This window comes from Arvicanthis niloticus, chromosome 2 (assembly GCF_011762505.2).
Source record: "Arvicanthis niloticus isolate mArvNil1 chromosome 2, mArvNil1.pat.X, whole genome shotgun sequence".
NCBI lineage: Eukaryota > Metazoa > Chordata > Mammalia > Rodentia > Muridae > Arvicanthis > Arvicanthis niloticus.
This window is the reverse complement of record NC_047659.1, coordinates 15,076,662-15,101,458: the sequence shown is the minus strand read 5'-3', so window position 1 is coordinate 15,101,458 and position 24,797 is coordinate 15,076,662. Positions and strand designations below refer to the sequence as shown.

At 37.1% G+C, this 24,797-nt stretch overlaps 3 protein-coding genes across 3 annotated transcripts; 2 read left to right on the top strand and 1 right to left on the bottom strand.

The window, feature by feature from the left end:
* Nucleotides 1-457: 457 nt before the first annotated feature.
* On the top strand, nt 458-1,805 carry LOC117704675 (olfactory receptor 1J2-like). The gene has a single exon (XM_034496914.2). It carries the CDS (start codon nt 458-460, stop codon nt 1,442-1,444), a length of 987 nt encoding a protein of 328 aa, XP_034352805.1. The 3' UTR covers nt 1,445-1,805.
* A 7,657-nt stretch (nt 1,806-9,462) lies between these two features.
* Nucleotides 9,463-14,140, bottom strand: LOC117702588 (olfactory receptor 1f45-like). Its single transcript, XM_034493685.2, has 2 exons — nt 13,973-14,140; nt 9,463-10,702 (listed from the first exon to the last, which is right to left on the bottom strand). The coding sequence occupies exon 2, from the start codon at nt 10,653-10,655 to the stop codon at nt 9,711-9,713; it is 945 nt and encodes a 314-aa protein (XP_034349576.1). The 5' UTR covers nt 10,656-10,702; nt 13,973-14,140; the 3' UTR covers nt 9,463-9,710.
* A 3,821-nt stretch (nt 14,141-17,961) lies between these two features.
* LOC117704545 (olfactory receptor 1L8) lies at nt 17,962-22,798 on the top strand. The gene is made up of 2 exons (XM_076928234.1): nt 17,962-18,107; nt 18,194-22,798. Exon 2 carries the CDS (start codon nt 18,693-18,695, stop codon nt 19,647-19,649), a length of 957 nt encoding a protein of 318 aa, XP_076784349.1. The 5' UTR covers nt 17,962-18,107; nt 18,194-18,692; the 3' UTR covers nt 19,650-22,798.
* Nucleotides 22,799-24,797: the final 1,999 nt, after the last annotated feature.

Below are 24,797 nucleotides of genomic sequence, written 5' to 3'. Positions count from 1 at the left end.
CATCTTTAATTATATGTTCTTCCAGTTATATTAATTCTACCATTAATATTTAGCCACATTGAGATATATTAGTTCAACAAAATGTCTTCATTTGTACAGAACCACAGAAAGTCATCATGCTTGTGTTACTTATAGTTCTACTTAGAGTGAAAACCTGACTTTTAAAAAGATGTAAGAATTCCACATTCTGGAGATTATATTTTCATGAAAATATAGCTATTTGTGAGGACAAAAACATTGCAGGTACTTTTAACTCTCAAACCTGGTTAGGATGGTTGTCGGAACACTATTACAAAAAGAACAAAGTAAGTTCTTTAATGCTGAAGGTTAAAGACAGATCCCTGTTCCAATGACTGACTCACTTAAGATGAAGAGTCTGAGATGTGCTTGAGCCTTGTCATTGTTCTGTTTTCCAACTCTGATCTTTCCTCTCTACAGATGATGTGAACTGTAACTTATGGCCACTAAAAACAAGACAGAAGTGACTGAATTTGTGTTGTTGGGATTGTCCAGTAGGCCAGAGATGCAGCCAGTTATTTTTGTGGTTGTCCTTGTCATGTACCTGACAGCAGTTTTGGGAAATACTTTACTAGTACTAGCTGCTTGCTCAGACCCCAAGCTTCAGACCCCCATGTACTTCCTTCTCAGTCAGCTTTCCTTGATTGACATATCTCTAACAACCATCACTGTTCCTCAGATGCTGGTGCACACACTCTCTGTGGATCGAAGCATTTCCTATGACTGTTGCATGACACAACTATTTTTCTTTATGGCAGTGGGCAGCATGGAAGTCTACTTGCTGGCTTCCATGGCATATGACCGCTATGTTGTCATCTGTGACCCTTTAAGATACTCTGCCATTGTCAGCCATAATCTCTGTTTGAGAATAACACTGACCTCATGGATAGTAGTCAGCCTTAATAGTGTCCTGTACACTGTGTTGGTCATTCGTCTAACCTTCTGTGGAAACCAGGTCACTCATTTCTTCTGTGACATCACCCCTCTGCTGAAGCTCTCCTGTACTCGACCAGTGGCCAATGAAATGTTAATCTTCACTGAGGGTGTAGCTGTGGTGGGCAGTCCCTTCTTCTTCATTTGGGGTTCTTATGTTCGAATAGGTATCGCCATAGCCCACATGCACTCCTTTGCTGCGCTGAGGAAAGCTCTGTCCACATGCAGCTCCCACATTCTGGTTGTGCTGCTTCTTTTTGGCTCTTTGGCTAGAATGTACCTTAAGCCCTCATCCAGCTATGACTTAGACCAGGATCGCCAGATTGCTGTCTTCTACACTCTCGTCTCCCCTATGTTAAATCCACTAATCTACAGCCTTAGGAACCAAGATGTTAAAGGAGCACTATGGCGACTTTTTAGGAAACTCCATACTTCAGACTGGCTCTCAGAGAAACAAAGAATGAGAAGCAAATTCATGAGAACCAAGGGTTAATCTGAAACCACTTCAAAGAGCTGAGGTGTACTCTCAATGAAGGATATGAATCATATCCCTGTAGAATAATCTTTGCTGTCAGCTTTCACATGGTTGGATTAGGAACAAAATAACTTTATAAATAAATTACTCTGGGCCTTTTGCTCATTGGAATTGTCAAGATATTTTAAGATCACTAAACCATAATGCCTTTTGTGTATATCATATGAACCAGGTAATAAGCAAAGTCATAGCATGGCAGGTTGGATTACAGATATTTGATTATTTTAGGGATATTGGGTCATATACTGCCTGATAGACAGAAGTCAATGTGACTTTCAAGCTATGATTCATAATAATGGATTTTAAAGTCATCAGAAAATTAAACCCCTAAAACTTCTAGTATATTTATAATCTCCAATTTCAATAATCTCTCAACTCCTAAGAATAATTGCAATGCTTACTGTGCCTGAAATGTTCCATTTTTAATCTTACAGTTGTACCATCCAATGAGTCACTAACAGAGATTGAATAATGAGTTTCATCATAGCTCCTATACTAAGAGTAGTGGTCAGGTTTGGGTTTTATGGTCAGTAAAATTGCCATAAATAAAAAAAAATTAGTTGAAAAAATTTAATTGGTGCTGGCTGACAGTTCAGAGGTTGAGTCTGTTATTGTCATAGATGGAAGCATGGCAACATGAAGGCAGACATGGTACTGAAGAGACAGATAAGAGTTTACATCTGGATCCATATGCAGCAGGAAATGACTGTGACACTCTGACCAGGTCTGAATTTCTGAGACCTCACCACTTTCCGTATAGTGATACCTCCTACAAGAATGACACAGCTACTCCAAGGCCATACCTCCTAATAGAGCCATTTTTTATACTATTTTTTATTGGATATTTTATTTACATTTCAGATGCCATCTCCTTTCCCCATCCTCCCCCCCGAAAACTCCTATCCCATGCCCCCTTTTTCTTTTGGCTTTTATACACTTTTTAAAAAATGTTATGCAAAGGCTTTATAAGTTTGGTAATGCTCAATCAGAAGTGTAACCTAATACCCAGCCTAGATATATCAACTATCTTTGACTGGTGGAGATATATGAACAACCGCCTCCATATCCACCCTCTCTTTCTCTCTCTTTATCTGTCTCATGACCTAGCTTCTCCTCTCCTTCTTCTCCTCCTCTCCTTACTCCTACTCTTCCTCTTGATACCCCTCTCATCTTAGCTCCTCCAAATATCACTGTTAAAATGAAACTTTTCTCTCAAAATACAATTAGAGCATAATTATGCCAATTTATACCAGTGAGGTACAAGATAGTCCTAATACCCAGTCCATCATTTTGTTGACTGACCAGAACCTCTGTCATCTCTCCTAACTAAAACACTTAGTTCTGGACCTGGCTTTTTTCTTGTCTTTAGAATGAATGTCAGATGACGACCATCCACTCAAATCTTTTCTCTCAAAGTAAATAGCCAGGATTGGCTATGAGACTATAAGTTTTCAACCCTGTCAAAAATCCAGAGTGACTGAGTTAACTAAAATTATGGGAAGCACAAAACATAGCTTCTAAAACTTATCCAATTTATAGAGACCCCCGAACACCTGGACACTCGTTCTACTTCAAAACGTTGGAGCATCTGATCTTCAGACTTCTGGCCCAGGATCATCTGACAGACCTAGTGATGCAGAATTATTAAGGGCTGATTACTCTGTCTAGGCAGATATAATCAGTCGACTATTCTGCAGTGTGCCCTTTTCTGGACAGTAATTTGTCTGTAGATGGAAAGAGGCAATTCTTGCCTAGTGGCTGTCTCACCACAACTGGAGTAGCTCCAAAGATGCTCAATTTCTTCTTAGAATCCAATACAGGAAGCTGCCAGTAGCAGACAAGTCTCTAATAAAAATGAACATTAATACAGAAATGTTTGTAACATCAATTCTGTGGACTCCTGGTGTTTTGAAAACCAACTATGCATGTAAGGTAATCTGGACTGTTGTCTGTTAACTCCACTCAGCTATTTCTAAATAAAATATAGAAAACACCATAACAATAAACTTCAAGCCATAAATTTGCTATAGGCCCTTAACTCACAGGCTAACCGTCTCAAATCAGTTGAAAAAGTTAAAGAAGGACTGTGTCTAGGCCTTGTATTCCTAAATGTGTTATACAGGCAAAATGCCTATGAGAGTATCAATATTCATCTCCATTTTATGTCAGTAATAAGCTCGTACCAGGGTGGTGGGGGGAATGCGGTAAGGGGATAAAATTTGAAATGTAAATATTATATCCAATAAAAGAGGGAAAAAAAAAGAAAAGCGGTTAGAATCAACATCTTTAATAAAATATCAACCCTCTTAAAAAAACTATCTTGATACTAAAATTTGTTTTGAGAATTGTATATTGCAGAATGATCAGCCTTGGTGTATCTACTCAACAAGCAAGCTGGGCAGACCTGCTCAAACCTCTGAGGTCTGGGAATTCCATCTGGAGGCAGTGAAGACACAGCATCAGAGGCTTGTCAATTTTCTCTCCCCCCCCCCACGCCTCTTCTAATATCTCAATGCCCATAATCAGCTTGAAGAAGCTAATGAAGAGCCAGCGCCCCTATTACCTGGGCTTGGGGACTAAGGTGGTAAATGTTGGGCTGTCTCTCTAGGGAAAAGTAGTGGTTTTGTGGGAATAGAGAGGATTAGCTAGGCGTTAATTGCATAGCCATAACCTATTAGTAGAAATCTGTATAATTAGTATCAAGATGAAGATATAAATTCTTAAATGGCACCAATTTACTTTGATTACAAATTTTAAGGTTTTCATTGGCATGAGCTTCTTATTGATATAAGAGTGAGATGAATATTGTTACTCTCACAGGCATTGTACCAGTATAACACACTTAGGAATACAAGGCTTAGACCCAGTCCTTCTTTAACTTTTTAAACTGATTTGTGATAGTCAGCCTGTGAGTTAAGGGACTATAGCAAATTCATGACTTGGAGTTTATTATAAGGGTGTTTTCTATGTTTTATTTAGAAATAGCTGAGTGGAGTTAACAGGCAACAGTCCAGATTACCTTACATGGATAGTTGGTTTTCAAAACATCAGAAATCCTTAGAATTGACATGACAAACATTTCTGTATTAATATTCATTTTTATTAGAGACCTGTCGGCTCCTGACAGCTTCCTGTATTGGATTCTAAGAAGAAATTGAGCATCCTTGGAGTTACTCCAGTTGTGGTGAGACAGCCACTAGTCAAGAATTGCCTCTTTCCATCTACAGACAAATTACTGTCCAGAAAAGGACACACTTGCAGAATAGTCAACTGATCATATCTGCCTAGACAGAGTAATCAGCCCTTAATAATTCTGCAGCACTAAGGTCTGTCAGATGATCCTGGGCCAGAAGGCAGAAGAACAGATGCTCCAATGTTTTGAAGTAGAACGAGTGTCCAGGTGTTCAGAGGTCTCTATAAATTGGCTAAGTTTTAGAAGCTATGCTTTGTGCTTCCCACAATTATAGTTAACTCAGTCATTCTGGATTTCTGACGGGGTTGAAAACTTATAGCTATTTACCTTGAGAGAAAAGATTTGAGTGGATGGTCGTCAGCTGACATTCATCCTAAAGCCAAGGAAAAAGCCAGGTTCAGAACTAAGTGTTTTAGTTAGGATAGATGACAGAGGTGCTGGTTAGTCAACAAAAGGATGGACTGGGTATTAGGACTATCTTGTACCTCACTGGTACAAATTGGCATAATTATGCTCTAATTGTATTTTGAGAGAAAAGTTTCCTTTTAACAGGAAGGGTGATGTGTAGGAGGAGCTAAGGTGGGAGGAGTACTGAGAGGAAGAAAAGGAGTAAGAAAAGGAGAAGAAGAAGGAGAGGAGAAGCTAGGTTATGAAAGAGAGATAGAGTGGGGAGACAGGGAGGCAGATGTTCATGTATCTCCACCAGTCAAAGATAGTTGATATATCTAGGTTGGGTAGTGGGTTACACCTCTGATTGAACAATACCAAACTTATAAAGCCTATGATTAACATTCTTTTAAAAAATGTATAAATGCAAAAAGGAAAAGGGGGCATGGGATAGGGGTTTTCTAAGGGGGGGGGGCATGGGGAAAGGTGATGGCATCTGAAGTGTAAATGAAAGATCTAATAAATGAAAAAAAAAAAAAGAACATCCTCTCTCACTGAGGCCAGACATGGCAGCCCTCTGCTACATATGTACTGGGAGTCTTGGATCAATCTATGTATGCTCTTTGTTGGTGGTTCAGCTTCTGGGAACTCCCAGGGGTCTAGGTTAGCTGACATTGTTGGTTTTCCTATGTGGTTACCATCCCCTTTATTTTCTTTAAATCCTTCCTTCCCCTAATTCTTCTATAGGGGTCCCCAACCTCGTTCCAGGGTTTGGTTGTGAGTATCTGCATCTGTCTCAATCAGGTATTGGGTAGATCCTCTCAAAGGACAAGCATGCTAGGCTCCTCTCTACACTCAGTACAAATATCAGAAGACTGAAGGAGCTGAAAGGGTTTGTGCCCTCATGAGGAGAGCAACAATACCAACCAACCAGAGCTCCCCAGTGTCTAAACCACCAGCCTGGGAGCAAATAGGGAGGAACCCATGACTCCAGCTGTATATGTAGGGAAGGATGGTCTTGTCAGGCATAGGTGGGAGAGGACATCCCTAGTCCCATGAAGGCTGGCTACCGAGTGTGGGGGAATTCGAGGGTGGGGAGGTGGGAGTGGAGTGGAGTAGGTGGAGTCACATTCTCAGAGAAGCAGGAGGAGGGGGGATGGGATACAGGGTTCCTGGGCAGGAGGGGGAATGGGGTAAGGGAATATCATCTAAAATGTAAATACAATATTCAATAAAAATAATATTGTAAAAAAGATGAATAGTAAGACTAATAATAATAAAAAAGAAATACTGGAAAATACCCTTAAACAGGTGAATTGAGTCCATTGATGTTGAGAGATATTAATGATCAGTAATTGTTATTTTCTGTTATTTTGATGTTGGTGGTGTTAATGTGTGTGTGTGTGTGTGTGTGCGCTCTCCTTGTTAATGCTGGTGTGGAATTACTTATTTCTTGTCTTTTCTTGGATGTAGTTGTCTTCTTTGTGTTGGAGTTTTTCTTCTATTCTTTTCTGTTGGTCAAGATTTGTGGATTGATACTATTTAAATTTGGACTTGTCTTGAAATATATTGTTTTCTCCATCTATGGTGATTGAGAGTTTTGCTGGGTATAGTGGTCTAGATTGGTATCTGTGGTTTCTTTTAGAGGTTACAAGATATCTGTCCAGGCCCTTCTAGCTTTTAAAGTCTCTGTTGAGAAGTCACATATAATTCTGGCAGATTTGCCTTTGTATGTTATCTTTATCCCTTGCTGCTTTTGATATTCTTTCTTTATTCTGTAGATTTTGTATTTTGATTATCATGTGGCTGGAGGGTTTTCTTTTCTGGTACAGACTAGTTGGTGTTCTATGAGCTTCTTGTATGTCTATAGGTATCACTTTTATTAGGTTGGAAATTTTCTTCTATAATTTTGTTGAGAATACTTTCTGGTCATTTTTGCTGGGACTCTTCACCTTCTTCTAGTCCTATTATTTTTAGGTTAGGTCTTCATGGTATTACAGCTTCCCTGGATGTTTGTGTCAGGATTTTTTTAGCTTTAACATTTTCTTTGACTGATGTATCATTTTTATTGTATTGTCTACACCTAAAATACTCTTTTCTGTTCCATGTGTTCTCTTGATGGTGCTTGCATCTGTTGTTTCTGTTCTCTTTCCTAGGTTTTCCACCTCCAGTGTTCTCTCAGTTTGTGTTTTCTCTTTTGTTTGTATTTCCATTTTCAGTTTTTGAACAGTTTTATTTCATTCACCTCTTTAATTGCATTTTCCTGTATTTCTTTAAGGGATTTATTTGTTTCCTTTTAAAATGCCTCTACCTGTTTGGTGCTATTTTCCTGTATTTTAATTTCTTCTTTAAAGTTCTCTATCAGCTTTATAAGATTGGATTATAGGTAATTTTTTTGTGATTCAGTTGTGTTAAGATATCCAGAGCTTGCTGTCATAGGGTAGTTATGCTCTGAAGTTGTCTTTTTGCCTTGAATTTTTTGATTCTGTTTTTTGAGGGCCTTTAGTGTTCTGGATGGTTTTGGTACTTGGATGTTCCTGTTGTAGGTATTGGGAGGGGTTAACTTTGATGGTCCTGTTATTACAGGCCTCTGATGGGTATCCTTTGTATGCTTTCAGATCAGAATGTCTGTGTGGTTCGGGATTCAAAGTCTAGTGAAGGTGGGTGGAGAAGTGGGTGGAGAATGGAGGTTATTTGGGGAGAGCAGACTGCTCAAGGCAGTGGGGGTGCCTCAGAGAACTCAGCAAGTAGGTAAGATGGGTGGAGGAATGGCAACCTAACATGTATGGTTTAAGATTCAACATACATGAAGGCAAGGTAAACAGAGGGGAGGTAGGAGAATGGAGGTCTTCTGAGGATAGCAGACTGCTCAAGGCAGTGGGGGTGCCTCAGAGAACTCAGCAAGTAGGTAAGATGGGTGGAGAAATGGCAACCTAACATGTATGGTTTAAGATTCATCATACATGAAGGCAAGGTAAACAGAGGGGAGGTAGGAGAATGGAGGTCTTCTGAGGATAGCAGTCTGCTTAGGGCAGCTGGAGGTACCCCAGAGGACTCAGAGAGTCAATGCTCATTGTTTTTAAGTGATTACATAGTTATCATATAGTCCCTTAAAACAAAGCCAATGCTGAAATGCAGGGCTTAAACCTCTGTCTTGGAGTACTCACTGCCTGATTAAGTGTAAAGCACTAGAATATTTATTTGTTTTTGTCTATCAGATAGAGTAAAACCTATCTTTTGCTCTTGGGTTAAAGATAGCTTCCTAGGTTGCTTTATGCTGGCAATAGGTAGTACCCTTGATTCTTCTACAATTTAAGCTAAGCAGAAAAATTAGCCTTTAATGCTTATTTCATAGGCAATCACTTCCTAATCCTTGCACTTCTGGGCAACTGACAAAAATGACACAAGCCATTTGAGTAACGAATAGAAAATTGCTCAGAGTATTTGAACTTCATCAGAGATTACTGTTACCACTAGTCTTCATCCTCTGGTGTAAATGTATTTAACAAGTGTAAACATTGCAACAAATACAGTTCAGGTTCAGGAAACTGCAGTAACTGGGTTCTCAAAAGTAATCTTCAACTGGTAGCTCTGAGATGGAGTCAGAACCCATCAAGCTCACAGAAGAAACAATTAATTTTATTTCTTCTCCTCATTGCTCAGGCTGTAAATTAGCATTTCTATACAGAGGTGATCTTTGTATATATTACTGTGTTCAATTTGAGCAGCATGAAGGAGGATGTTAAGATACCATTTTAAAATCTGGGCTCATAAGTGAGATCTCAATATACTGACAAATGTGTAGAGATCAAATAGACATCAAATGCAGGGCAAATCCAGAATTTCTCTTAAGTTATCTATAGGCTGTTAGCATAACCCTTTAGTAGAGTTCCCTAAGAGAGATGCAGTAAAAATGTGGCAAGCTATAGTTTACAGTAGATCTAAATAGACTGTAAACATTGTGCTGAGGAATTATTCAGGATAAAAAACTTTTGTCTTTGACCATATGCATTAGTTCTTAACTTAACCAGTATAGATAACTAGAGATCTATGCTCAAGCTCAGTATGTGTTCCCTTGAAGAAACACTTGAATCGTTAAATGTGCCAAGTGTATAGCTTCATGTTTGCCTTCCTCTATCACAGAATCATAAGGGTATTGAGAGACATGATTTATTGAACTGGTGCATGTTTACAGTGTGAGAAAACAGAGAAAAAGAACAGTGTTTGAGAGTAACATGTAGCAATCACAACTATTTAGGTGCATGTGTTCATATTATGCCTTTGGCACTAATTATCTTTATAATTTCAGACAAGTAATTTAACCTCCAGGAGCCTCTGTTTCTTTTCTGTATAATGATAAAGAAAGAAAATTAACTCAGAAGAACAGGTTGAATCTTGTTTATAATAATAGATATTTAAATACATGAAGTAAAGCAAGCAAATTCACATGTATGTGCACACACATAAATATAGAAACATTTACAATAGATATTATGTTTTATTACCTTTTATTAAGTGAGAGAATTATGGCTCAATGAACTTTTTAAAGACTACCTTGGACTGTAAAGCTAGCAAGTGCAAAACCCAAGATTTGAACTTTAGCATCAAACAAATTCTATAAGTTGATTTCCCCAAAGGATATTTTTAGCTTTGTGGCTGCAGCAAAATCCTCTTCAGGAATCTTCTCAAGGCACTTGTCATATCTTTGTTTCTCAGGCTATAGATGAATGGGTTCAGCATGGGAGTCACTACAGCATACATCACTGCTGCAATCCTATCCTTGCTAGCAGAATCAGCAGCAGATGGAATGAAATACACCCCAATAGCAGACGCATAAAACAGGCAGACTGCTGAGAGATGGGACCCACAGGTGGAGAAGGTCTTCCACTTTCCACTTGCTGATGGGACTCTCACAATGGTGGCCACAATGTGGATATATGAAGCAATAATTAACAAAGGAATCAAGACAGTTAATGCTCCTCCCCAGTAGAGCAGCACACATTGGTTGGCATAAGTGCTGGAACAAGAGAGCTTCAACATGGGAAGCAGTTCACAAAAGAAATGGGGAATGATGTTGTCCATGCAGAAGGATAACTGAGACAGGAGAATGATGTGGGTTAGAGCATAGGAATGGGCAAGGAATAGGGATATGGTTACCAGCAGGATGCAGCATCTGGGATTCATGACCATGGTGTAGTGAAGGGGATAACATATGGCCACAAGTCTGTCATAAGCCATCACTGCTAAGAGGAAAACATCTAGTCCAATGAACCACAGGAAAAAATAGATCTGAGACAGGCATCCAGCATAGGGAATGCTGTGACTCTGGGTTTCAATGTTTACTAGCATCCTGGGCACTGTGGTAGATGATAAACACAGGTCAGTGAGGGAGAGGTTGGCCAGGAAGAAGTACATGGGACTGTGGAGGTGTGGATCAGAGACAATTGCCAGGATGATTAACATATTCCCCATCACAGTGACCAGATATATGATCAAGAAAATGCCAAAGAGGAGAGGTTGCTGTTCCTGATGCTCTGAGAGGCCCAGGAGGAGAAATTCAGAAACACTACTGTGGTTTCTTGTCATCATAATTCAGTGGGAACAAAATGATAGAATGAAGAACAGCACACCAAGAACTTGATGGGAACAGAGAAAAAACAAGATGTCGTTAGAACATTGATGGCTATGTGTTCTCTCACTGAGACCTAAATTGACCCTCTGATCTGGTCAGAATCACATGTACTACATTAGTTCTAGTAGCACTAGAAGGAACAACCAAGACAATAAACTATAGAAAAGTGTTGGAGTTTTGGTCCATGCTTCCACTGTGTTTAGATATGTGGCATGGTAGCATGTCATATCAGGGAGTACATGTAAATACGTGTAGAGCAAAAATGCTCACTTCTTCATAGCTAGGGCCTCAGTTTATGACTGATTTATAGCTTTGACATGAAAGAGGGGAAAGGGAAGAGACAAGAATCCTACAGTCCCCTCTGAAGTCCCCACAACCATTGAGCTATGATTTTTAATGTCCACTATCTACCATAAGCACTAAACAGGCACCAAGCCTATAATACATGGGCTTTTGGAGAATGTTCTATATTCAGCAATAGCAATTCACTTATCAAAAAAGTAACGGAGTTTTCTGGAAAGCACAGATAAGTTAAAATCTTACAAATAAAGTTTGTACTCTTAGGTTTATTACTAATATATCACTAATGAGATTACCAGGACTAATTTATTCACTCCATTTTCATTGAATACTTATGCTATGTTACCTATAACCTGTGTTTCTTTTCTTTCATTGACAATATTTTTATCAGAGCTATGACAGACTCAACAAACATATCCATAAGAAAAGAAAGAAAGATGTCAAACTGACTGTCAGATCCCTTTAAGTTTAGGGATTAGGAAGTAACTCATTGTTGAAGGAAGAGATAAGACAAAGTTAGCTAGGTAAAGAATATACTGGAAGGTTACATATGCACCCTAAATAAAGAGGTAAAGAAGCATCACTATGGTAATGTGCACATCTATTTAGAGGAGACAGAAGGCAACCATAGTTCAAAGGAGGAGTTCAGAGAAGAGTAGCAGAGGAAAGGTGGAGAAAGAGGCAGAAATAGGGGGCACATGGTTCTTTAGTACATATTAGGGAATTTATATTTTATTCTCAGTAAGACACCTGTGAATATGTGTGAGTAATTAATTAGAAGGTGTTCAATTTATGGCATAAAAGATCATTCTCTTTCTATGTAGAGAAGAATCATATGGATCATACAAGCATACATGCAAGCCGAAGCTACATGTCATGACATGTGCTTGAACTTCTTGCATTCTGGAGACTTAGGCAAGATGATAACAGTGGCATATGCCTGTAATCCCCGAGGCAGGATGGTAGTAAGTTAGATGCCAAGCTAGGCTACATGGTGAGACACCATAGCCAACAATGGCAGCAATAGAAAGATTGCAAACAATGATGCTATAAAGAAACACATATAGAACCTTGAGTAAGGTGAAGTGATAGGGATGAGCTATACTTCAGCTCTCTTTTCTAAGGAACTGCTGTATTCAGAGTCTAGTATACAAATACCAAAATTTTCTAAAATAAATGTGAAATTATCAGCTGCCTTGTTGTGCAAACAGAGAAATGATCTATTTGAGTGTTTGTCAAATTGGGGAATACCTGCAATGTCTTAGACACCTAAGAAGTCTGTTATAAGGAGACATATGTGGCAAATCTAAGTAATTTTCAGAAGGAGAGAGATTGGAAAGGTTATAGGTCACAGAGACAATACACAGGAGTGGAGATATAAAGATCATGATATGTGAGTACTGTACCAGTGACATATTCTTTGATCCACACAAACTATATTTAATGTATCTTCCCCCATATTATCAGATAATCAAAAAGACAGAAAATTTCACTTCCAGAGACAGGTGGCCTTTAAGTTTTCTTAGATGCACTACAGATAGTTGTGAACTATTTGGGAAAAATAATTTTGTAAATAATAATTATATAAAAATATTTTTTTCTTACTGCATGTGTTTGTGTGTGTGTGTATGCATGTTCAGGTGTGTGGATGCAGGCACATTTATGCATATATTTGGGAGTCAGAGAGGAACCCTGGATGTGAGTTTTTTTCTCCTATCTCATTATGATAGGGTCCATTGTTCTTTGCTAAATAAGCTAGGTTAGCTTCCTGTGAGCTTCTGAGGATTATCTTATGTCTATCCCGATCTCACTGTAGGGGTACATGCTACTGTGTTTTTTTTAGCATGGGTTCTTGGCATCAAACTTAGCTTCTTACAGTTATCTATGCTTTATAGGTAACTCCCAAGCCCTAGATCTAGTCTTTAAAATCACTCCATTGTGGGTCTAGGGTACCACGTTTGTAACTTTTTCTGTACTTGTTTAGTCTTTATCTAATGCCAGAAATACCCAAGGGCACAAGACATTTAAGGAGAATCCCAGTGAGCACAGCCCCTGTGATTATATGGTAACTGGACACTGATAATAAACAAAACATGCAAATACAGTCAGAAGCTAGGGTGAGCATTGAAAGGAGAACTATGTTGATGACATTCAAAAGGAACATTTAGAACATCTATTTTGACTTCAGGTAAAGCTCTTTTGAAAAAATTAAATAAAATTTGAGACCTGAAGAAATAATTAGCTATCAAGAGCAGAAGCAACAAGACTAGGATTATAAACTGCCCACACCTTGCAAAAGTTCATAGTATGTGGAGACACTCATGGTCAGAGACAGTATGAACAATTTGATAAATTGTGTTCAAGTTGACCACAGGTGGCTGGACCACTTGAATCAAAATGTGTTGACTGGATTATGTCATCAGTGAGTTTAGCTCTAAAGGTGAAATCATGTAGACCAGCATTCTTATGGGCACATCTTTAAGATGGATCTACAGAGGAGGAGTCAAAACAAACTTGACAAAGGAGAAGTTAAGAAATGGCTATATTCTGTCATCCCAGAAAAACATGGGGTGAATGCCCTTTGATTTTCCACTTGACTTTTACTCTCAAAAGATTTTTCTCCTTAGTAACAAGACATGAAATCACTTTTATTTTAAGGGTGGAGACTCAGGATATAAGGCACACCTGAAGTAAATCCTGTGTTTCTGTCAAACATTAACTAACGTGACATTGACAGTACATCTGTATGACCACATCCATAGAAGAGAAATTACATGCTCTGACTGTTGGTGTCCTGCTTATCTGTGCTAAAAGTGTTTACATATTCCATCAGAATTTTAATATTTGAAGAGAAACTATTTCTTCCACTAAAGAAACCAAGATATGAAGAAGTGAAGTCATTTGTCTAAGTAAAACTCAGTGAAGTAGTAAAAAAGCACACACATGAACTGTGGTCATCTGATTTTACACTTACCCAACTGCTTTCAACCAATCTTTGTTGATATGAAGCTCTGGGGTTCTTTAGATACGGCTCCTTTCAGACAAATTCACATTATAATCCTTTTTAGAAACTCAAACTCTTACTCTTCTGGAGTGGAAACAAACCCAAGGTTTGTATGTATGTGTAGAATATATTTCTGGAGTTACAATATTTGAGCTGGAAAGCCTGGAGGTGGCACATATGGGAATATTTACCAGGTACTGATGCTTCAGAGTTCCCATTGGTGAGGAGAGAGACCAATTATCTCTGAATCTCCAGGGACAGGAAACATACTGCAGCTGTCAAGTGGGATTTCTGTTTCTCCTATAGACTTTTAGAGAAATTTCCTTGATGAGGGGTGTAGACTACACTTATCTGTGGGTATAAGAGCAAATGTTTAGGTTGGTGATAGAGATTATCCTGTTTTAGTAAATTAGTGCTTGTAGACTATCTCCAAAATCTATAACTTCACTAGCACTGAGTACTCAGCTAGGTTTCTAGCTGAGAGATGAAGAAATAGTATTGTCCAGAAGAGCAAATTGTCAGTCCTGAAAACATACGGACAAATAACATTATACAGACCAAGCAGGTTGTATTTAGGCACTGTGCTAATCATGTCTTGTGTTGTCTACTATGCTTTGTCACTGGTTAGTCACTGGTTATATAATGGTCTAAAAAAGATTGGCTTTGTTTAACAACTGATACATATCAGATCATTCTATATCTAGAGACTCAATATTAGGCACTGTGCTATGTATGTGTATATAAATACATGCATTCATACATACATATATACATATATACATATATACATATATACATATATACATATATACATATATACATATATACATATATACATATATACATATATACATATATACATATATACATATATACATATATACATATATACATATATACATATATACATATATACATATATACATATATACATATATACATATATACATATATACATATATACATATATACATATATACATATATACATATATACATATATACATATATACATATATACATATATACATATATACATATATGTATGTATGCATTAACAATTAATGAAAAAAGAGGCTGTGAATTTAAAAATACCAAGGAGGGCTATGTGAGAGAAGAGAGGAAATAGAGTGGAGAAATGTGTCAATTATATAACAGACTAAAAAAATGAAAGTATTGGTTAGGGAAAATAACTAATATTAAAGGCACCCCAAGAATTTTTACAATTTATGTTTCTATTTGTAATAAAAGTGAGTTTTGACAATGCCAAATACTCAGAAATACTTAGAATTTTAGACTTTTAAATTTTATTCATTTATTTTTTGTGGTGCTCAGGATGGAATTCAGGCATACTATGCAAACAGGCTGCCATTGTGCTATACCCAGCTCCTCATCCTCTGGGGATCTCTTGCTCTTTTAAATTAATATTCTTTTGCAATATATTGAATTTGAACATCTTATATGTCATAGGGCTAGTTAGATAGCTTCTTGTGTAAGTTAAATATTCAAATCATCTTGTTTTGTTGCATTTTCTTAATTTTCCATTAATTTGAAATGTGTTTATATATTCTGATATGATTTCTGAGATTTATGATAAGCAGACAGACACAAAGGCAGATAGATTGACATATATAAATGATTTCTAGATAGATTTTTGTGAGATGCCTTTTCACTATCTATATAGTTAGATGAATAATGATTCTTAAGTTTCTATCATTCCAGTTTTCTGTTTTCTATAAATTGTCTGCACACACTAAAATACTGTATGTATGTATTTATTCATTCACTTTACATTCTCTCTACCCCACTCTATCTACTTCTGATCCTTCACCCAATTCCCCTCCCATCCCCTCTCCCACCCAGTTTCTTCACTGCATACACCTCCAATATCTATTTTCCCTTCTGAGTAAGATTCAAGCACCCCACCTTGGGCCCTCCTTGTTATTAGTAGCTTTATTTGTAATAGCCAGAAACTGGTAACAACCCAGATGTCCCTCAACTGAAGAATGGCTAAAGAAAATGTGGTTCATTTACACAGTAGAATATTACTCAGCCATTAAAAACAAAAATATCATGAAATATGCAGGCAAATAGATGAAATTAGAAAATATTATCCTGAGTGAGGTAACTCAGACCCAAAAGGACATGCATAGTATGTACTCACTTATAAGTAGATATTAGCCAGAAATTACAGGATAAATATGCCACGATGCACATACCCAAAGAAGTGAAATAACAATAAGAACAAAAAAGACCCTTTATAAGGTCTTATTCAAAACAAAACAAAACAAAACAAGACAAACCAGTCCATATAAGACTGGCTCAAATAAGTACATATAAAACTGGTTCAAACTGGACAAAATTCCAGCATGGGAAAAGGGGAAGTTCACACAAAGTTCCAGCCCTTACCGAGAAGCTATTTGCAGCTGATACTTGTTAAAAAGGGAAAAATCAGTTTTTTTCCCAAATGGATTATCATTGGGTTTAACAACTGCACTCTAGGGTAGGCCCCAGTTGGCCAATATAACACAAACTCTATGCTTATTTTTGTTGTTTTAACTTGTTTTGTTAGTTTATTTTATGAGCTTGCTGTGTTGATTTAGCTTTTTAGTTTTTATTTTTCTTTGTTTGTTTTTCTGAGAGAAAGAAGGAGCATGAAGTTTAGTGGGTAGGGAGTTGGGAAGGGTCTGGAAGAAGTCAGGGGAGGGGAAAGACTATTCTAAATATATCACATGCAGGAGAATAGAAAGGAAAGGCCTGTCCAGACAAATATGGCTATGTTTCTCCTACATTTCTTCTGGAATTTTTGTATCTTCCCTTTGAGTTTTTGATATATTTTGAGATTTTTAAAATGAGAGATAAGTATCTAGTTTTTTCCTTCTGCTTATAGATATCCAACATTTTACTTTATAGACATCATCTCTCCCTAATATATGCTTCTTTTCTGTTTGTTGAGATGGATTATCATTCTGCATCTTAGACTGTCCTGGCACTCACAATCCCCCTGTGTCAGCCTCCTGGGCCTTGAAATTATAGATGTGTGTTATCATGCCTGGCTCATTGTGAAATAGAAAAACATCTTCACTATAAGCACATGTCTTTAATCCTAACTTCTCTGTTAAGTGGATCAGAAGGTCAAGGGTAAGATATGTAACTATAGAGCTCATAGAAGATGAAAGCAGTGCTGTGGACATGGTGGAGGAGTAATAGGACAATGTGACATGAATGTGGAAGGAAGACTCTGAGGGCTGGTAGAATATGAGGGGAATTAGGGACTGAAGAATTAACAAATTTTGATTGCAGACTAGCATAATGAAACCTAATATTCCATGAACTAATTAAAATATTATTTTTAATTTGTAAATGCTATCAAGAGAATAAAAACATAAGGCAAAGACTGAGGAGATATTTATATAAAATGTTATATAAGGCTATCGACCAAAATGTATAAAGAATTCTTAAAACTCAACAATGAGAAAGTAAACTGAGTTAAAACTGAGCCAAACATCTTGGCAGACATTTCACCAAAGATGAACTTAATAGTTAGTAAAAAAATATGAATAGATAGTCTAGTTTAGTTGTCACCAGAGAGATGCAAATTAGAGAAATAATCACACAACTAATCAGAAAGTTGATCCAGGAGAAGGGGTTGTGGTGATCAAAATACATTGTAGGATATTCTCAAAGGATCAATAAAAAATAAATAAATCCCTAAATATAAAATATTCACCCACATACATTTATATCATTGATTATCATTTTTTGGAAGTATGTCCTTGAATACTGAAATCAAGTTGAAATATTCTAAGATTAGCCTCAATATCTGAAGGAAGCCTCAGGGGTTTCCTGTCCTCTTGGAATCAGCTGTGCTAATTATGATGCAAACTTTTTTTTATAATTAGAGCAATCACAGAACAAATATCCCTGAGAGGTAATCACACTGCAACTGTTACCCTAAGAAGGATCCAAGAACTAGATTTAGCAAAGCTGAAAACCACAAGACACGAAAAAGACTTGTACAATCAAGAGCCCTTGCCACTGGAGTCAGGGCATCTTTGTCTTTGGAGATGAGAGCTGAGAAAGCAGGATCACCCTGGGACCCAGAGGTTAGTGGGGAAGCAGGGTGTTGAGGCCAGAGAAGAGAGATACATTACTCCCTTGAGCAGTTTGCTAATCCTGCCTTCAATCCCAGTTCCTCTTCTAGCTGACCAGCCTCAGTCATGGGAAGAGAGTGAAGCTGAATGCTGGTAAAGAGACTGACTTGAGGATAATTTGCAGATGTGGAGAATGTCAGCTTCTGGAGAAAGTTAGAAACTTTGGGTGTGGAGGTGAGCTAGAAGAAGCTTCTGGAGAAAGTTAGAAGCAAAGATTTTTACATCCAGAGGTGAGCTGGAAAAAGTTGCCTACCCACTTGGCCACTTCAGAGAGTCTTGTACTTCTTTCTTTTCTATTATAATTTCAAACATTTCTTGAATTAGAAACTCCCTAGATCCAACTGGAACCTGAATCTGACTTTTGATTTTAGGACCATCTACTTTGACCTTGTAGTCATCAACAACACATGTTTTAGAGAAAGCAAAATCACAAGCATTACAAAAGAACCACTGTATTCTCATCATCATACCCAAGAAATATGAACTAAAGCCTTGCTGGGTTCTCGTGAACTAGAATGTGTTAAGTAACAAATTTTCATGTGCATAACTGGATCCAAATCAATGGAAAGAGTTAACCAAACCAAGATTGTCTCTGAGTTCATCCTCCTGGGACTCTCCCCTCGGCCTGAGGACCAAAAGCCACTCTTTATCCTATTCCTTACCATTTACCTGGCTACTCTAGCAGGGAACCTGCTCATCATTCTGGTCATCCGCTCTGACCCTCATCTCCATACTCCCATGTATTTTTTCTTGAGTTTTCTGTCTTTAACTGACATTTGTTTCACTACAACTATTGTCCCTAAGATGCTAGTGAATTTTCTGTCAGAAAAGAAGACCATCTCCTATGCAGGGTGTCTGACACAAATGTATTTTCTCTATGCCTTGGGTAACAGTGATAGCTGTCTTCTGGCAGTAATGGCCTTTGACCGGTATGTAGCCATCTGCAACCCTTTCCACTATGTAACCATCATGAACCATCATCGATGTGTCCTACTGGTGACCTTCTCTTGCTCCTTTCCTCACCTCCATTCACTTCTGCACACACTTTTACTTAATCTTCTGACCTTTTGTGACTCCAATGTTATTCACCACTTTCTCTGTGACCTCAGTCCTCTGATAAAATTATCCTGCTCCTCCACATTTGTCAATGAGATTGTGATAGTGACAGAAGGAGCTCTTGTTTTGGTGACCCCTTTCCTATGCATCGCCTTCTCTTACATCAGAATCCTTATTACAGTTCTCAAGATTCCTTCTGCTGCTGGGAAACGCAAAGCCTTTTCCACTTGTGGGTCTCACCTCGTTGTGGTAACCCTCTTTTATGGAAGCATCTTCTATGTGTATTTACAGCCTGTGTCAACTTATACTGTCAAAGACCATATAGCAACAATTGTCTACACAGTTTTTTCATCTATGCTAAACCCTTTCATCTACAGCTTGAGAAACAAAGACTTGAAGCAGGGTCTGAGGAAACTCATAAGCAGAAGGAACATCTAAGTAGAATCTCTTGACAGACTCACAACTTTGCTCCACTTAGGCCTGGCTTGTTTCTGTTATTCTCAGTAAACAGTGTCAGAGCTTAACATTTTTTTTAAATGCATGTATGAAAAGGCTATGGGGGACATTTATATCCAGTGAGGTAATCCATGATGGGTATTAGTTATCCACGCACTTCTGTAGGTACGATGTTCTTATTCTCTATTTCTCCCCATTCTCATTATTTGTATTTTCATCTTCCAAAAACTTTTAAAATTAATCCTTTTACTCTAAAATATCTTCTGAATCAAATTCTCACTGTTTATAAACTGGTCCTCCAAAATTTTACACAATTCAAAATATCACTTAAAAATTACATAATTTGTAGCAGCTGAGTGCCTTTGAAAATTGAATATAAGGACAAGGAAAGAACAGGATAGAATGAAGAGAATGATGATTACATTTTAATTATTTTTTTTTGCATTGGGAAAAATTCATGTTTTGCCTCACCAAAATATTTCTTGCCAAAATTTTATTTTTGTCTGTAATTTATTTTTCTACTTTCTCAAAATTATATTATTTAGTTTTAGTTTCTTTTAATTTTTCTTATACATTACCATTTAATTAAAAATGCCAGTAGAACAAGAAACAGGAATAATAGCTTGAAAATTACTGTTCCACTTGGAGGATATAGGAAATATATGTAAAATATGTTGCTTATTTTTAAAAATTTTTACTCATAGGATTATATGTAGCATTATCATCAGAAATGTATACTGAAAAAATACTGTATATACTGAATACTAGGATGTTTAAATACATTCAGTGAACCTCAGTTTCAACAGGAAAATAGCAATTTAAAATTTGATTAATCAAGAAATAAAGATGTGGTTAATTCCACAGAATACTATCATATACTGCTAATTCAAATAATTGAATGTCTTTTTATTGCTGCCTTGAAAAACTATTGAGGAAGATCAATAAGCTTTTCAGATGTGGAACAAATCAGGTTGTGATGGTGCACACCTTTAATACTGGTACCCAGAAGACAGAGAGAGGTGGATCTTTGTGAGTTTGAGGCCAGCCTAAGGCACATAGTAAATTGCAAGCCAGCCAAAGATATACAGTGAGATCCTGCCTCAAAAAAGATAAAAAAAAAGATGTGGAACAAAATGGATATGTATGTGAGTGGTGCTTGGGAAAGTGAGGGGGCAGCAAAGTAGAGCACATATGCTTTCTTGTATCTGTTCATAATGTTTAAATGTGTTCAAATAATTCTGTTGTTTGTGCAATTTTAAATTATCAGTACATAAGATGGTCAATGCAATGGAGAGGGACTAAAACTAACTATTGAAAAGAAGTGTTTCAAGTGCTTGTTTATCTGAAAACATTATTTAACACACTAGCTTTAAGCAGATAACTTAATAACTCATCAAGATAGAATTATACATGTCAAAACTTGCCTTTGGAGCATTTATTTTAATTTTTATTAAAAAAAATTTAGTCCATTCCTTAGGAAGTTCACACACATATGCAATGTGTTTAAATCAAATTCATTCCCACTGCCCCAGTCCAAGTCTTCCCAGAGCCCACCATTTTCCAACTTCATTTCCTGTGTTTAGAACCCACTGAGTCCAATCAGTGATGCCTATACATGTAAGGTGTAGAGTCATTCTCTGGAACACAGATAACCTATCAGAAACCACATTCCTAATGAAAACAGACTCTCCATACTGCAGCCTTCAACTGCTAAAAGCTTCAAAGCTAGATATGGGGTTTTGTGAACCCCTAACTGTCTATACTGGAACTTGGACTGTTTGATTATACAGACAATAGCTACTGTGGGTTCATGAGTTCAGTGGCTTTTTCATGTCCGGAAGACGCCATTTTATATGAGTCTTCTCTTATAATCTTTCCATCATCTTCTCTGATGATTTCTCAGCCATGTGGAGAAGGAGTGTAACACAAATCTCCTGCTTAGGGCTGAGCAAACATAGTCACTCATGCTTTGCCCTCTGACTAGCTGTGAGGCTCTGTATGAATTAATTTCTGTCCACTGTAAATTAAAGCTTCTTTGATGAGGGATAAGAACTCCACCAATCTTGTCTACAAAGGTAAGTAGTTAGGAGGCAAGTTTATTTTAAATCATTATCGTGTGTGTGTGTGTGTGTGTGTGTGTGTGTGTAGCACAGTGCATGTGTGGAGGTCAGAGGACAACTTGCTGATGCTTTGAGTTTGATGTATACTTTTAGATACTAGTCCTCTTTCAAATATGTGGTCAGAAATATTTTAGCTTTTGTGGAATTGGTCATTTCTTTCATTCCACCATGTAGATTGTGGATATCCAACTTAAGTGTTAAGCTTGGTGACAAGAGTTACCCAATGAGTTACCTCAGTAACTAACTTTTGGGTATTTAAAATATACCTGTATCATTTTACTGCATAGGACAAGGAGGACGAGTCATTCTACTATATGTTCATTTTTAATGGTCCATCTTCTCTCTGTCCCAAACATGGATAGGCCTTGGGAGGCAGGTTCTGACTCTGTTTTACTCTACACCTGAGCTGGAAGCCTAGTTATTGCTCTTGACTCTGCCATTTTCCATGAGTGTCAATGTTTAATTAAGGGTCAGTGATACACTAGTGAAACAATTCTTAGATGTGTCAGCAAAAGAAAACTGCATGCTCTAGAAAATGAAATCCAGATCAAAAAAAGTTTTAAGTGTTTTTCTGTGGAGGATTCTGCTAAAAGGACAAAAGTGGGAACTACACAGTGGGTATGTGAATACAGGTGAGACCCTCAAAAGATAAGCACTATTAACTATCTGAGAAATACAAATTAAAACAATGAAATTTGACTATATATTCATAAGAATGGGCACAATTTTAAAAAATGTGACAATACCAAATGCTTATGAGGATTCAGAGCCACAGGCTATTCCTGGTTTGCCTGGAGGAATGACAAAGTAACACACCATACTGAAAACCAAAAAAGCCAAGCATACAATTACTCTACAGTTCACAACAGTTCACATATTACATTTATCACTACAGAATTTCAATTATATTCTCATACAAATATGCATTTTTCACATATTTAGGGACAAAACCTAGGGCCTTGTGTTTCCTAGACAAGTGTTCTACCATTGAATTCAGTTCCTAACTCAAAATATGCACATTTTCATTCATATTATTCACATTTCACTCATATATATATGTGTATGTACACATATATATGAATGAAATATATATATTGAAATATACAATATATATATATATATATGATTGTGACTAGGATATATAGATACTCTCTGACAGTTTAGAGAGAAGTCTGAGAAACCAAGGATCTAGTATATTTACATTTAAATGTCCAGGACAAGTATATTAGCTTCTTCTTTTGCTGATAGTATTAGTTGAATGTTTAAATAATTTTTCAATAAAAGTGGGTTCTCAAATGTTTGAAAGCATTATTCTCTACACAGTTTACTCCAAATGAAAGGTTTTCAGAAACATCTTTTTTTTGGTAAGAAATTAAGATATTACCCACACATACATGAAGGCAAAACAAATTTTAAAAATATAGACTTTAATTCATAACAAAGGTGTCTAGTTTATTTTAACAAGCAGGGATCTCTGAAATAAATGAACAAGTAAATATCTAGAAAGAACACTGTGGTAGAAGTGAACTGTGCCACCAGACAGAAGAACTAGTAAGGCTGAGTGAGCCCAAACCCTGTGAAACTCAAAATTTAGTATGATAGGCATGGGGCCAGTTCCCTGCCAAACTATGTGTTCTGGAACACATAACCATGACACCCCACTGAGAGGACCATGGCAACCAGTTACAAAGCTTAAAAACACAGAGTTCTCCATACTAAGAAGTTATGTAAATAGGCCCTGAGTGTTCAGAAACCTAAAGAGCAGAAAAAGGCCTCTCTTCCAGCACCCCATCCTCTCAGCACTCACTTGGAACCAAACCAGATTCTGCCTGTCCTGGGCTCTGTCTTCTTCCCATTTTTGCCTGGTGTGTGGGTACCTTGCCAGAAACTATGGACTGAGGACCCTGGTTTTTGAATACCAGCAGTACTTGGGTACACAGGAGACTGGGAACTACATCATCCCAGACTCTGCTGTTTTCCACCCAAGGAAACATGGACTGAGGACCCTCATTATGGATTGTGTTCTGACTCCCCTGACAAATGAATGGTTTCAAACTACCCAAATATTCAACTATAAAAAAGTGGTTTAAGACAGGGTGAACTGTTGATGTAAATAATCTAGCCAAATCTTTAGAGAATGACACTAAATGAAAAAAGTCAACCTTCTAAAGTGTACACACTACATAATTTTATTTATAGCACATTCTTGAAATTAGAAGATTACATAAGTGGGGGGTGTGTTTCAGTGATAAGGGTTGAAGAAGAGGATTGGGGATGAAAGCAAGAAAAAAATGGATATGGCTATAAGTGGGCAATGTAAGAGAACCAAAAGGCTGCATAAATATCCTGTATCTTGACTATGTAAATGTTAGAAAAATAGTTGTGATAACTATTTTGAAAGGTTATCTTTGGAGTAAAACTACCTAAACAGTAAATGAGACCTCTCTATATTATTTCTTACAATTGCATATATATATATATATATATATATATATATATATATGTAGTATTTTGTTAATTAAGCTTTCTGCCACCAGCACTTCATTTTCCCCTTCCTCATCCCTCCTTACTTGAACCTTTCCATTTTCAGTATCCTCCATGTCTAGTTTCATTTTACCTGATTTTTGTTTTCTGTTCCCTAAAAGCACCAGCAGTAGTCCATTTTTTAGTTTCTGAGTTTCACATATAGTACAGGTTACACATACAGAACAAAAATTCAGAGCTAGAATTCTCACATGAGAAAAAACACATAGTGTTTATGTTAGCCTGGGTGAACTTACACAGCTTAATTTTTTCCAGCTCTTCTCATTCACTTGTAGATTTTATTTTTTTCTTTATAGCTGAGTAATATTACATTGTGTATATGTAGCAAAATTTCTTATCCATTCATTAGTTGATGGATGTTTTGGTTGATTTCATTTCCTAATTATGCATTGAGTTTCAATGAACATAAATATCAATTATCTCTGTAGTATTTATATAAAAATCTCTTGTTTTATATGCCCAATAA

Excerpts from the sequence above, each read along its gene's own strand:
- LOC117704675 (XM_034496914.2), top strand. The coding sequence starts at position 458 with ATGGCCACTAAAAACAAGACAGAAGTGACTGAATTTGTGTTGTTGGGA.
- LOC117702588 (XM_034493685.2), bottom strand. The coding sequence starts at position 10,655 with ATGATGACAAGAAACCACAGTAGTGTTTCTGAATTTCTCCTCCTGGGC.
- LOC117704545 (XM_076928234.1), top strand. The coding sequence starts at position 18,693 with ATGTGCATAACTGGATCCAAATCAATGGAAAGAGTTAACCAAACCAAG.